Source organism: Triticum urartu, chromosome 1A (genome assembly GCF_056163025.1).
Source record: "Triticum urartu cultivar PI428250 chromosome 1A, HENAU_Tu73, whole genome shotgun sequence".
NCBI classification, from domain to species: Eukaryota; Viridiplantae; Streptophyta; class Magnoliopsida; order Poales; family Poaceae; genus Triticum; species Triticum urartu.
In genome coordinates this window covers 463,910,038-463,924,000 of record NC_141873.1, presented here as the reverse complement: position 1 = coordinate 463,924,000, position 13,963 = coordinate 463,910,038, and the positions used below count along the sequence as shown (strand labels likewise).

Sequence of the window (13,963 nt, the reverse complement as noted above, 5' to 3'; positions counted from 1 at the left end):
AACCAAGAATTACCCCCAATGGCGTGGGGGTGTCGCTCTGTATATGGATATCATGTAATCATGTTAAGTGATCCACCGTGAGCCCCTCGCCAAAATTTAACAGTCGAATGCACTAGTCATTGTATGAAGCCTTGCTGACACTCCATGTTTTCTTCTTTGCTATCGAGCGACGTCTTTTGGTCTCCGCCATGTCAAGCCATGACGAATCTAGAAAAGGGGTTTTGTGCCCTAAAAAATAACTACATTTTAGAGCATTATTAACTTTGTTTCATAATACAAGACATACTAGAAATACAATCGATCTCCGCTATGATCACTAATTAATAAAAATGATTCGAATTTGTAAGTTATAAATTGCAATATTTTATTTGTTAGAGAAAATAGTTTTACTATATTATGCTGCATAATTACTTACTTGGATATTCCTACAAATATTGACAGACGAATTTGTTCATCGGAGACTATACTAAGCATCATATTTTTGAAAGGGGTGGCGGCATTGTTTCCTACGATGCAGAAAATGACTCTTTTTCTATGAGATTGTATGGGCATATGTTGAACTAAAACATTTGCATCCTTATTGTTATTGTTGCGATTGGAAATATTCTTTTATATAAGTTTTAGGGCCATTTGGTTGCTCGCTAAATAATATATATATTTGCGACAAGGCCAAGGACATATATTAAAATTATTCAATCCTTACAAGACCATCCTTACGCAAGCAGAAAATAAACACACGTCGTTGGATGTATCGACGACGTCTTCATCCTGAATTCACTGGCTCAGTGCCTCCTCTGGATCTCTGGAGCACCCTCCGACCCGGGTAACGTTGTTAGCTAGCAATATTTGACTCTTGCTTTCTTTTCGGAAAAAGGGTATGGCAAAAGTCTTAAGATCCTTCCAGATGCATGAATATAATGTGGACGATCTATACAGACCACACACACTGAAGGAAAAGAGCTACTAGCACAGAAAATACATACGTACATTCTTGTCAAATGTCAATAGTGTCCAGTCCAATTAGCTAGTGCACCGGGCGATACCATGATGGTGATGCGCATGCCAAATTCTGTCTCCGGGTGGTGACAATCAAAACAAGATCCTCCCCATATGCTAGTGCTGGAAACGTTACTGTTTACTACCCCGGCACTCCCACGTCCACAGGGGCATCGTTTTCATGGAGTGGCCAAGATAAGAACGTAATCAATAGGCCGGCAGTGCTACTCTCCCCCCTGACCTTACCTCCTCTCCATCCAACTCTTTCCTATATATACGATGCAGCCGCCCATGTATCCATCATCCACACATACGAACACACACAGCATTGTCATTTAGTTGTTCTTGCTTGCTGCTGCTGAAATACCTGCATGCTAGCATCCCCTGCTCAGAAGAAACAGAGGTCTGGAGGTCTGTCTTTTCATCCTGGTTTTGTTATTGGTTCGTCGAGGAGAAGATAGTTTCTTGGAGGTGCAAGCTAGGCGCTGAGGAGGTCGGACATGGAGGATGTGGCCAAGTTCTTGTTTGGGATTTCCGGTGAGTGTTCCTAGTTTCCGCTTTTTTGTGCGTGGTAGTAATTGGCTAGGAGTTTTAATTGCACTGGTGGCTGTTCTAGTTGGGACGTCCTTTCAACCTAATTACTGCTTTTGATTTTGTTGTTTCAGGGAATGTCATTGCTCTATTTCTCTTCCTATCCCCGGTGTAAGTATTTCATGTATTACCTTTTTTCCTTATTAAGGCCTCTTTTGGTTCATAGGATAATCCGATTATTATAGGAATAGGAATCTTGTAGGAAAGGAGATGACATGTATCTCAAATCCTATGAGTAGGAATAGGAAACAAGATGTCATTTGGTTGACACCAAAGGAATTTTTTCATTGAGTCTAGGTTTTTTTTTTCCTATGAAATGTGGAGGATAGGAACCAATCCTATGTAGGAATAGGAGTCCATTCCTATGAACCAAAGGGCTCTAAAGAAAAAAACCCTATAAAAATCCTATCCTCTAGAATTCCTATGAAATTCCTCTAAACCAAAGGAGGCCTAAATAATTAGGTAGCGCTCCTATATTTACAAGAGATATATGGTTAGAGTGAAGGTGACAAGATAGCAGTGTGTTAGGGAATCCTATGCTTTTCATGAAAGAATTTAAACTATTTGATGGTTGCGTGCATCAATTGATGCAGACACCGGACATTTTACCTCCTTTAAAAAGAAGGAATTTGTCAGTTGAAATCGCACACTCCGAATGTGCAAACCACATGAATGACACGCACAACCATTGGGGTACTCAACTACTAATAATTTCATATAAAATTATAGTAATAAATAACCTATAATTTGCTGAAAAAGAGCTTGAATTTCTAGGGTCCATGCATATATTGATCCCACTTAATTTACTCCAGCAACGTACGTAAACTAGAAACATCCGGCACCCACCTTTGCATGTATATATTGCCACCTTCCGATTTATTAATTCCACATAAGTCCTTTTCAATGTCGAATTTCCTACAACATTTTATTCATTTTGTTGAGAACGTACAGTCGCATCTTGACTGTTAGTCTGTTCACATTCTTATACTATATGCAGACACTTATAACTGACCTGTGAATACTACAATTTGTCCGTTCGATCACAGGCCTACTTTCTGGAGGATCATTCGGAACAAATCCACAGAGGAATTCTCCGGGGTGCCATACAACATGACGCTCCTCAACTGCCTCCTCTCCGCCTGGTAAAACCTCTCAATTTTCTCCAAGGACAAGTTAACAAATTCCCGCAAAAAAAAAAGAAAGAAAAAAGAGAACAAGTTAACAACAGTACAACATGTGATTGTGATTTACGAGGCTGAAGATCCATCTCATCTCTTGCCTATTTTTATAGAATCTGCCACCCTCACTTCATTGTTGTACGCTTCTGCAACGTGGCTCTATGCGGAGACATGCCGTTGTACACGTAGCTATTAAGGCCGACACAAGTGCATAAACTATCCTTGTCCCGTTCCGATCTTGTTGATGCATGGTGCAAAAGTTCGACGAGTTACAAGTGAGAGAGTTTGATCTTGGCGCGTTGGTGTGCGTTTGAAGGTACGGGCTGCCGTTCGTGTCCCCGAACAACGTCCTGGTGTCGACGATCAACGGCGTGGGCGCGGCGATCGAGACGGTGTACGTGGTGATCTTCCTGGTCTTCGCGTCGAACAAGAAGGCGAGGCTCCGGACGCTCGGCCTGGCGTCGGCCGTCGCGACGGTGTTCGTGGTCGTGGCGCTCGTCTCGATGCTCGTCCTGCACGGCCCGGCACGCAAGCTCCTCGCCGGCCTCGCCATGACCGTCTTCTCCATCTGCATGTACGCCTCGCCCCTCTCCATCATGGTACGTTTTGTTATTCCATGCATGCGTGCATGTATTCCTCCATTGCCTTGCACTTGCACATGTTAGTAGCTTAAATAATACTGATCTGGGACTTGTCGATTTCTCGCAGAGGATGGTGATCAAGACGAAGAGCGTGGAGTACATGCCGTTCCTGCTGTCGCTGGCGGTGTTCCTGTGCGGCACGTCGTGGTTCATCTACGGCTTGCTCGGCCACGACCTCTTCGTCACGGTAAGTCTTATTAGTCCACACACGCACGCACACCTCAAATCCAACTTTCTCTTTTCTGATGCCGACAAGCGTCGAATTACTGCACAAAATTGAAGGAAACTGTGAGTGGACAAAATGACTGCACTAACTGCGTTGTCATTGTAGTCTAGTAGTCTAGTAGATGCCCTTGCCGGCCGGCCGGTGCATGAATACTCGTTTTGATTTGTCAATGTGCGATCCATGCATGCATGCACGTACGCTAGCTGAGCTCGCAACGTGCTCCAGTAAATGTGCCCTGCCGAAGAGGCGAGGCAGCGCCCATGCGCGCGCGACCGTCGCCATGAAACATGCCTTAGCTACCGCCTAGCCAGTCACTGCTTCTGCAGACGTGCTTGGCCGTTCGATTGACGCTCTGATCTTCTTTGGCAGATCCCCAACGGGTGCGGGAGCGTCCTGGGCGCCGCGCAGCTCATCCTCTACGCCATCTACCGGAACAACAAGGGCAACGCCGCGGCCGGCGCTGGCAAGCTACAGGGCGACGACGTGGAGATGTCCGTCGACGGCAGGAACGGCAAGGTCGCCGATAGCGACGACCGCGGTGCGGCGGGGTCGACGAAGACCGGCAAGATGGTCGGCCAGGTTTAGCTAGATCGGTCGAAGATCAGCCATATTATGTGCTTTTTCTACCAGTATCTTGTTACTGCAAGAATCCCGCGTGTTGACCTTGTGTAATTAGCCAATAGAGGACTAGCCTTTAATTGTCACCTTGTACCTGTTTGTAAGCTATGTATTGCATACGTGTACTAATGTCTCAAGCTGTATTTTCTACTCCTAAATGTAGTATACATACTAGAAAAGGAAAGTGAGCATTAACTTGTATCGCCCTTTGAATCACGCTCACGCCATCCGATCAAATAAAGTCTACATTAACTGCCAACTTGAAGTGTAGTATGTGCGTATGTATGAGTGTCTTCTTTTATACTACCATGTTTTGAGGTGTGCGTGCGTATGTATGTGCGTATTAATAAAGCTCATGGTACATCAAAATCATGTCAAATCAAGAATGAGAGAGAGAGAGATCTCAAATGCATAGCTACTGGTACATACCCCTAGCCTCGAGGGTGAACTACTCCCTCCGCGTCATGGAGACCACCGAGATAATGAAGATGGCATCCGGTGATGATTCCCCTCTCCAGTGGGGTGCCGGAACAGGGCTCCAGATGGTATTTTGAAGGTACAGAGGCTTGCGGCGGCGGAGTCGAAGTTCTAGGTTAACTTTCGGGGATTTCTGAATATATAAGAATTGTTGGTGTCGGTCTCACGCAAAGAGGTGCCACAGGGGGGCCATGAGGCACCAGGGCGCGCCCATGTGGCTTGTGGGGCCCCTGTGGCTCTTCTGGCCCTCCCACAAAACTTCTAGTGTCTCTTTCCTTCAAAAAAGTCGTCAAAAAGTTTCTTTGCATTTGGAGAAATTTTATTTCTGCACAAAAACAATACCACGGTAGTTCTGCTGAAAACAACGTCGGTTCGTGTTAGTTTCATTTAAATCATATAAAATTGCACCCAAACCATATAAATTTGTTGTAAATGATGACCCACAAGTATATGGGATTTATCATAGTCCTTTCGATAAGAGTGTCGAACCCAACAAGGACCAGAAGGAAATGACAATCGGTTTTCAGCAAGGCATTCTCTACAAGCACTGAAATTATCGGTAACAAATAGTTGTGTGATAAGATAATTCGTAACGGGTAACAAGTAATAAAAGTAACTAAGGTGCAGCAAGATGGCCCAATCCTTTCTGTAGAAAAGGACAAGTCTGAACGAACTCTTATATAATGCAAAGCGCTTCATAGGACACATGGGAATTACTGTCAAGCTAGTTTTCATCATGCTCATATGATTCGCGTACGTTACTTTGCTAATTTGATATGTGGGTGGACCGGTGCTTGAGTGCTTTCCTTCCTTGGACAAGCCTCCCACTTATGATTAACTCCTCTCGCAAGCATCCGCAACTACGAAAGAAGAATTAAGATAAATCTAACCATATCATGAAACGTATGGATCCAAATTAGCCCCTTACGAAACAACGCATAAACTAGGGTTTAAGTTTTTGTCACTCTAGCAACCCATAATCTACTTATTACTTCCCAATGTCTTCCCCTAGGCCCAAACAATGGTGGAGTGTCATGTAGTCGATGTTCACATAACATCACTAGATGAGAGACAACATACATCTCACCAAAATATCGAACGAATACCAAATTCACATGATTACTTATAATAAGACTTCTCACATGTCCTCAGGAACAAACGTAACTACTCAAAAAGCATATTCATGTTCATAATCAGAGGAGTATTAATTATCATTAAGGATCTAAACATATGATCTTCCACCGAATAAACCAACTAGCATCAACTACAAGGAGTAATCAACACTACTAGCAATCCACATGTACCAATCTGAGGTTTTGAGATAAAGATCGGATACAAGAGATGAACAGGGTTTGAGAGGAGATGGTGCTGGTGAAGATGTTGAAGGATATTGACCCTCTCTCGATGAGAGGATCGTTGGTGATGACAATGACGATGATTTCCTCCTCCCGGAGGGAAGTTTCCCCGGCAGAACAGCTCTGCCGGAGCCCTAGATTGGTTCTGCCCAGGTTCTGCCTCGAGATGGCGGCACTTCATGTCGAAAGCTTCCTTCTGATTTTTTACAGGTCAAAACACACCATATAGTAGAAGATGGGCACGGGAGACCTGCCAGAGGGCCCACAAGATAGGGGGAGCGCGCCCCCCACCCTTGTGGATGGCTGGTGGCCCCCCTCTAGTGCTTTCTTCGCCCAATATTTTTTATATATTCCAAAATAATTCTCCGTGAAGTTTCAAGACTTTTGGAGTTGTGTAGAATAGGTCTCTAATATTTGCTCATTTTCCAGTCCAGAATTCCAGCTGCCGACATTCTCTCTCTTCATGTAAACCTTATAAAATAAGAGACAAAAGGCATAAGTATTGTGATATAATGTGTAATAACAACCCATAATGCAATACATATCAATATAAAAGCATGATGCAAAATGGACGTATCAGTAAACATGGCATGAATAATTCATAAATTATAGATACATTGGAGACGTATCAGTCTCGCCTCCACATGCCTGCAGCCAGGGGAAGTAGTCTGCCGAAGCCACACATTCATCATAGCCTCACGCACGCGCCCATGCACCACCCTCATGCCCGCCACCTAGAATGACGACCATGTCAGGCTGCCATCACACCATCCCGCCATACACCAGCCACGAGAGACAGAGTCGGATTGGCCTGGTCGGGAGCCAACCCGCACACCGCCGCCGCCAGCTGATGGCTCGTGATTTTGCCACTTTTAGTAGAGGGTTTCGATATGATTTTCACCGGGTTTTTGATATTTCTCGCATCTTTCTAACGTTAACCCTTCGAGGAAGAAGAAAATTGTTTTTTCCATTGTTGTGCAGAAAAATATACTTTGGAATAAAACCAATTGAGATCCCATCAACTGAAGCCAAATGGAGCAACTTCTGTGTCGGACAGATTTGCACAAGCACATCCAGAGCGCAAGACGGCCTATGGTACGATCTCAAGCGCTCGTACCAGGCACCGCTAGCTCCCCCTCATCTACAGGAACAACTATCGTGAAGGTGAGGACGCATTAGAGAGACATAGCTGCCACAGCACCATCCAAAATAGAGGAAGAAGAGATCCAGAGAGGAAGACTCACCAGAGATCCATTCCTTCTCGTTTCCTCGTCTCCATTCTCATTCATCACATCATCACCATAGGGAGAGGAATTCCATCTTGAGATTGAGACTTGTTTAATCGTTCATCTTATTGTGGATCTTCATGATATTATTGATATGATTTCTCTTAAATTATTCTTTGAGATGTTTACTGATTCCCCCTATATATGCATGTGCTATTCCCCCTAGGCATGGGAGATTTAGGTGATTGGCAAGATTCATTTGTTTCCATTTTGTATGTCATCATTCATGGTTATAGTTTTATGATTTGTTTACTAAGTTGTTTATCTGCGGTGACCGTAATATGTGTTGTCCAATTTAAGGGCCCGCACAACATGATCTGGAGACCTACGCAGGTAATGTTGGGGAACGCAGTATTTCAAAAAAATTCCTATGATCACGCAAGATCTATCTAGGAGATGCATAGCAATGAGAGGAGAGAGTGTGTCCACGTACCCTTGTAGACCGAAAGCGGAAACGTTTAGTAACACGGTTGATGTAGTCGAACCACTACAAGAAATATCTCAACTTATGACCTTCTCTTAGTGACCCCAGCTGAATTGGTCGTTTGACAGCCATTTCGCTTGGAAGGGCTCAAACCCTGAAATTGCTTACACCAAATGGTCACAAAGCAGACAAGAGGCGTCAATGACCTTATTTCTACCTGATTACGACCAATATAAATGGTCATGAGGTTGTGAACGTGGATGCATTGGTACTTATTGGTATGACGAGGCGCCACCTCATCAGTTTTGCCTATGTGTCATGTTCATGTGTCAATTTTCGCCCTAGGTTGTGAAGCAACCTATATTTTGGTCATTCTCAAAATTCCCCAAAAAATTGGGCATTCTTTACTATCCAAATCATTTCCTCATGACAATATTCAACTCCATTTGACTGGTAAATCTTCCTCGGCAAATTTCCAAAGTTTTTGTTCAGCTCGAACTGTTGTGAAGGAAGTACTGGCTAGGCATATCCTAATGAGCTGAATTTTTGGCACATCTTCTATATTCCCAAATCATAGCTTTCCACAAAATTTGAGCCCCATCTAACAATACATGTGAGTGTGGCTTCAACATTCATATTTCTGTTCAGTGTGGCACGTTGCAAAGCAAGTGACACCTAGACTCCTCCATTTGAGCTGCAAATTTTCCAAGATAGTGTCCTTAATAGATGATCATCCTCGGCCAAAACTCAGGCCCATTGGCCATGTGCATTTCCGGTACCACTAATCAAACACTTGGGTGCTAATTCATGTTTGAGCTCGGTTCAGTCTCCTCGTGAGATTCTTCTATTGCCTTCTTCTTCTTGACACCTATCAGTGGAGTGCCCAACCCACTAGACATGCCTATGCCGCCCGGAACGTGTGGCAACACCACGGTCACGCGGTGACCACGCGGCAAGCATGCGAGTCTACGCGCTTTGGAGTTGGGGCCTTGGGCCACCATCCAAACCTCAACGTATCGCCACCAAACCATGTATTTTTGATTAAATAGATACTTTTGTACCTATAAATGATTTTTTGGAAAATAAAGAGCAAAGTATGAGCCAGCTGGAGTTCAAATTTGTCCCGCTTCCTACTGAATCAGCAGATATTTGTCTTTTTCACCAGAGGTGGATAAAAACTTTTGGCACCAAACCATTTTTCAATTGTGCTTTAAACATGGCCTAGTATTTTATAAAATTGATTTGGTCCAATTTTGCAACAAATATATGGTAGGTCCTTCACAAAAAAACTCATTTTGGGCACTCGAAAAATGGAAAATTGATTTTTCGTCCAAAGAAAATGAAAAACTCCCTTAGGCAACATTGTTTGCCATCCCAATATGCACCCTTGTGCATAATTTGAGATCATTTGAACAAACTATGCCATGAATGTGGCCGTAAGATTGATCATTTGACTTGAAAGCCATGAATCTTTAGAGATGATAACTCATTTCTGATGACACTTTTTTAAAATAATTGTCATATTACAAGTTTGTTATTTTTCCTGGGAACTTGGTCACATATAATGACACAATGCGAAGGTTTTTCATTTTTTTGATTTTTTTGAATTTTTTTATGCCCGTTTCAAAATGCGGTCAAAACGGCGGGAATGACCGTTCCTAGCTAGTGGTTGAATCTTGGAATTTTTTTGGTGTTTATCTGATTAAATAGATACTTATGTACCTAGAAATGATTTTTGGAAAAAATAAATAGCAAACTATGAGGCAGCTGCAGTTCAAATTTGACCCGCTTCCAACTGAATCGGCGGAAATTTGTCTTTTTCACGAGAGGTGGATCAAAACTTTTTACACCCAACCATTTGGTCAACTGTGCATTAAATATGGCCTAATATTTTATAAAAATGGTGTGGTACAATTTTGCAACAAATATATGGTAGGTCCTTCACAAAAAAACTCATTTTGGGCATTCAAAAAATGAAAAATGGTTTTTTCGTCAAAAGAAAATGAAAATTTTCTGAGGCAACATTGTTTGCCATTCCAAAATGCACCCTTGTGCACAATATGTGATCATTTGAAACAAAAGGTTTGGTAGGTTCTTCAAAAGAAAACCATTTCGGGCACTCGAAAAATAGAAAATGGCTTTTTTTGCAGTGAAAATGAAAACTCCCCAGATCAACACCATTTGTCATCCCAAGATACACACATGTGCACAATAGTCATTCATTTTAACAAACTATTAGTGGTTAATATGTTGAATGTTTGCCCTAAGTAAGAGAGTAAATAACTATAAGAGAAACAAAAGGGAAAAACAAAATTACATAAGCTTAATTTTGATTGGTGGAATCCGTTGTGGCATGGATCGATGACATGGAAAACATCTGTCCGTCCATCCATCCATCCATCTTTCCATCCAACCCACCGCAGCAAACCCCACTCTCTCTCGCGCACGAACCCCACCCAACCCCTCGTGCCCTCCTCTCTCTCTCGGGAACCCTAGCGCTCCACTCCTCCCTTGCCGCTGCCACCTTCGGCGGGAATCAAAGACCATGTCCGGCGAGATCCGGCGCGCGCAGCGAGATCCATCTCTCTCACACACACGATAAGGAAAATCCCCCGCCCCATTCCCACGACTCATCTGCCTCTCCCTCGATCCCCTTCCTTCCCGAGGACGCACGCGCCGCCGCCTCCCCGATCCCCTTCTCCCCTCGCCCCCCATATCGCGCCGCCATCCACCTCGTCGCCTCCCAGATTTATCCTCCTCCTCCTCCTATTCCCCTCGTCAGATCCATCCATCCATTTGTTTTTCCATCCGATCCACTTGACGCCATCGCATCCCCTTCTCGCTCGCAGGGTTGCAGGCGATTCGATCCGGTCCGGGTCCATGGCGTCCACGGCCGTGGCGGCGCTCGTGCTGACCGACGAGCTGGCCCTGCCGCTCCGCGCGGTGGGGGATGGCGGCGGGGAAGCACGCAGCTGCGCAGCGACCGCGGGAGGTTTTAGTGAGCGGCCGCATTGCTGCGGCAGGAGGACCAGCGCGGGCTTCCGGCAACGAGGCTCCGTCGCGCGAACCAAGACGCGGACTCGACGGGATGGCTCTGCGGGACTCTGGCGTCAGAAGCAGCGGCTGGGGCCACGCGGTGACCCTGGGACGCCCCTGCCCGATTCTGGCGCGAAGGCAACCTCGCGCGAATCACGGCGGCCTTGACCAAGAAGGAGGCGTTCGTGCCGCACGGCGGCCGGTGGTGAGCGTCGGTGCTGGCGAGTTTGGGTCAGTACGTCGCGACGGCGGCGAGCCTGCTCGGCGTCCCATGATTGGACCTTGGAGCCACGCGAAGAGAAGGGGATCCACTCCAAACCCAGCACAGGTAAATTTCGATTCAGTAGTGGAACCAATAAATTCAGTATTGTGTTGCATAGCTGAATATATCTTCAGAGTTCAGACTGTGAACACTTATCTTCAGAGTTCAGAGTTCAGAGTTAAAGCTAAATGGCCACAGTGGTATAGATTGTTCTAGTCAAGCATTTCTTTTTTAAGTTTGATACTAGTGTTATTGTTGGAGATATATAGCGGAAAACAACATCCACAGTGGTATAGATTGTTCTAGTCCATGATATGCTTATTATTGAATTAGCTGGTCCTAAAGAATGCTCCGCCTAGCCTTTTCTTACTGGTTGGTTCCATATCCTGAAAATTGCAATGCAGGTGAAAAGATTAAATACCTCGTCATGCTTGCAATGGTTTATGTTGAATTATTTTTTTGTAATCTATCTTGCTATACTGGTTCCAAGTGCTTGAGTAGCACCTCTGAGATAACTCACTTGTGGTTAATTAGTGGATGTCATTTGTGTTTTTGCATTCTTTTTTCCTGGGCATCATGCATGGCCGTCTAGTAGTCGACATACTTCTGGTTCCATTTAGTATATGCAGGTAGCAGCAGCTTAAGTGTAATGGAGTTGTTGTTACTCTATGCCTGCTTCATTAGAGTTTGCATCATCTCCTTGTTTTTGTAGCATAAATGCCTTCACTATTCTTGTTCTGAACCTCTGATCCTGATACTGATTGTATTTGTCTTGATCGAATTACAGGCAACATGGTGACTCTAGTGCCGACATCTCCCAGTCGCGGCGCGTGTGATCTGACTGTGTTGGGTTGGTGTCTGGTTGCAGGACATGGTGACGAACTCACAGTTCGAGAAGAGGCCGAACCGGTTAGGCATCGGCTGCGCGCTACCGCCCAAGAAGGACCTCCACCTGTTCGCCAACGCCGCATCCTCAAGTAGCATCCTTTCCTTTCTTTTATGTAGCAGCAGAGCACCACTCTTACTATGCACTTCTCTCCAGATTCTGCTACAATTACAAATTTACAACGCATTCATGCATGAGCAGTGCATGTGTTGGCTGTCCATGAGATCGGGAATAGTATGAGCCGTAGAGTCTTGTTCGAACTCATTGATGCAACAAAACTCATTTGGAGAGCTACCTACTCATTTGGATGCAATATCATGCTTGCTCTTTTGAAATCGATAATGATGCTCTAAATGTTAGTCATATTTCCATTGTGGATTAGCTTCTGCCCCTCAAATGCTATTGACAAGTTGCATCCCTTGACTCTGTATTCATGAGTAGTATACAACCTGAGATGTCCGATTGTATACAAACTGCACGTCGAAATTGATATGTTCCAGTCTGTGTCTTTGATTGTAAATGTTTCTTCACTATAAAATCTTCTATCTGTGATAAGTGCAACTAGAAGAATTTGTCCCATCTAAAATTCTGTAATCCCTATTAGCTGAAACTTGAGCATTATAAAGTTTCATTTCTAAGTTCAATTTGTTGATAAGCCATCCTCCTCCTGTTTTGGGATTTATCGTGCATACACAACACTTCATGAAAATAAACTACATGCGATATACTCAAATAGCACCAGGGTCTGGGACTATTTTATGGTGTTGTGGATATACTTTGTGATTTACTATCACTGATCTGCGCTCTGGTGTCATATTATGGTATAACATATTTTGTTTTGGCTCTTTTCTCTGTTGGCAGGAAAGTGGTGAGGAGATGTTGATGATGCCTACTTGCTTGGCTGCTACGGTGATGCATGCACCGATGAAGCAAGCACACATGCAAGGCTGGCCCCATGTATCTTCCTTGGCTGCGGACATCATCTACAGGTACAACAAATGTCCCACCTCTCTGTGTCGTTTTGCTCCTCTTCTCCTTGCATCCGAGAAAATTGGTGCTTAATATGCTACTATTGATTTACAGTGTCTGTTCGTTAACACCAAGTCTAAATTGTTGCTTTGATTTTTCCTGTTACCTAGGATAGCAGTATGACCAAGACAAGCTACAAGCTCCCAGCGCGTCTGATCCAGGGTGAATGGCCATGGTCACGAGCTCCTCAGGATCAAAATAGGTATTCCTTTCTACCTCTTTTTGGATTCACTCATATTTTGCCTCATGGATTGATGGATTTGTCCTATGGTACTGTAATTGTAAAGTCTGGTACTCATTTAATTTCTGTAATTGATTGCCTGCTTGACGAGGCTATACCAACTGTCTAAATTTCGAATGCATGCTAGCTAAGGCTTTATTAATCCCTTGGTGTTTGATTGAGCGTTTGCTCCACTAATGTTATATCTCTCTCATTGTAGGATGGCAAGTTGTGGCAGCTGGAGCATGTCGCATAAGAGAGAGCAATGAAATCCATTGTACTGTTCTGTTAAAAATAGTACATTGTGATGTTATGATAGTAGCATATGTGCGTCTTTCTTATTATATAGTCCTGTGTAAGGAAATGTATTCCTGAGATGATTTTTGTGTTATGTAAACCTGCGAGATATTTTCTTTTTGTGTTATGTAAACCTAGGAGTTTTCCTAATTTGAATGAAATAATGTTGGATGTATGTGTGTGATTGGGCTAAAGTCTACTTGGGCCAAACTGGACAAATAATTGGGCTGAAACAGGCCACATACCAACAAGCATCGAACAATTTCAAAAATGAAATGAGAAGTCTTACAAAAAAAGAAATGGACTGCAAAAAGCCCGAGGGCCAAAAAAATTGCATGAATCTCAAAAACTAACAAGGCCGAATTGTTGGGCCTGGCCCATGAAGCCGATCAAAAATTGACAGAAAAATATATAAAAAGGCCGAATTGTTGGGCTCGGCCC

General features: G+C 43.9%; 2 protein-coding genes across 4 annotated transcripts; both read left to right on the top strand.

Annotated features, from left to right (window-relative positions):
- Positions 1-1,273: 1,273 nt before the first annotated feature.
- On the top strand, positions 1,274-4,451 carry LOC125519050 (bidirectional sugar transporter SWEET1b). The gene is made up of 6 exons (XM_048683943.2): positions 1,274-1,533; positions 1,662-1,698; positions 2,634-2,729; positions 3,082-3,364; positions 3,474-3,593; positions 4,002-4,451. Exons 1-6 carry the CDS (start codon positions 1,497-1,499, stop codon positions 4,215-4,217), a joined length of 789 nt encoding a protein of 262 aa, XP_048539900.1. The 5' UTR covers positions 1,274-1,496; the 3' UTR covers positions 4,218-4,451.
- A 5,790-nt stretch (positions 4,452-10,241) lies between these two features.
- Positions 10,242-13,697, top strand: LOC125519035 (uncharacterized). 3 transcript variants are annotated; one of them, XR_007288187.2, is made up of 5 exons: positions 10,242-11,156; positions 11,878-12,067; positions 12,838-12,965; positions 13,116-13,207; positions 13,446-13,697. XR_007288187.2 is itself a non-coding variant. In XM_048683930.2 (5 exons), exons 1-3 carry the CDS (start codon positions 10,743-10,745, stop codon positions 12,846-12,848), a joined length of 534 nt encoding a protein of 177 aa, XP_048539887.1. In that variant the 5' UTR covers positions 10,243-10,742; the 3' UTR covers positions 12,849-12,965; positions 13,121-13,207; positions 13,446-13,697. The 3 variants fall into 3 exon arrangements, 2 of the variants coding, with proteins under 2 accessions (XP_048539887.1, XP_048539877.1); XM_048683930.2 differs by having other exon boundaries at positions 10,243-11,156; positions 11,959-12,067; positions 13,121-13,207; XM_048683920.2 differs by having other exon boundaries at positions 10,243-11,156; positions 11,959-12,067.
- The last annotated feature ends 266 nt before the right edge of the window (positions 13,698-13,963 follow it).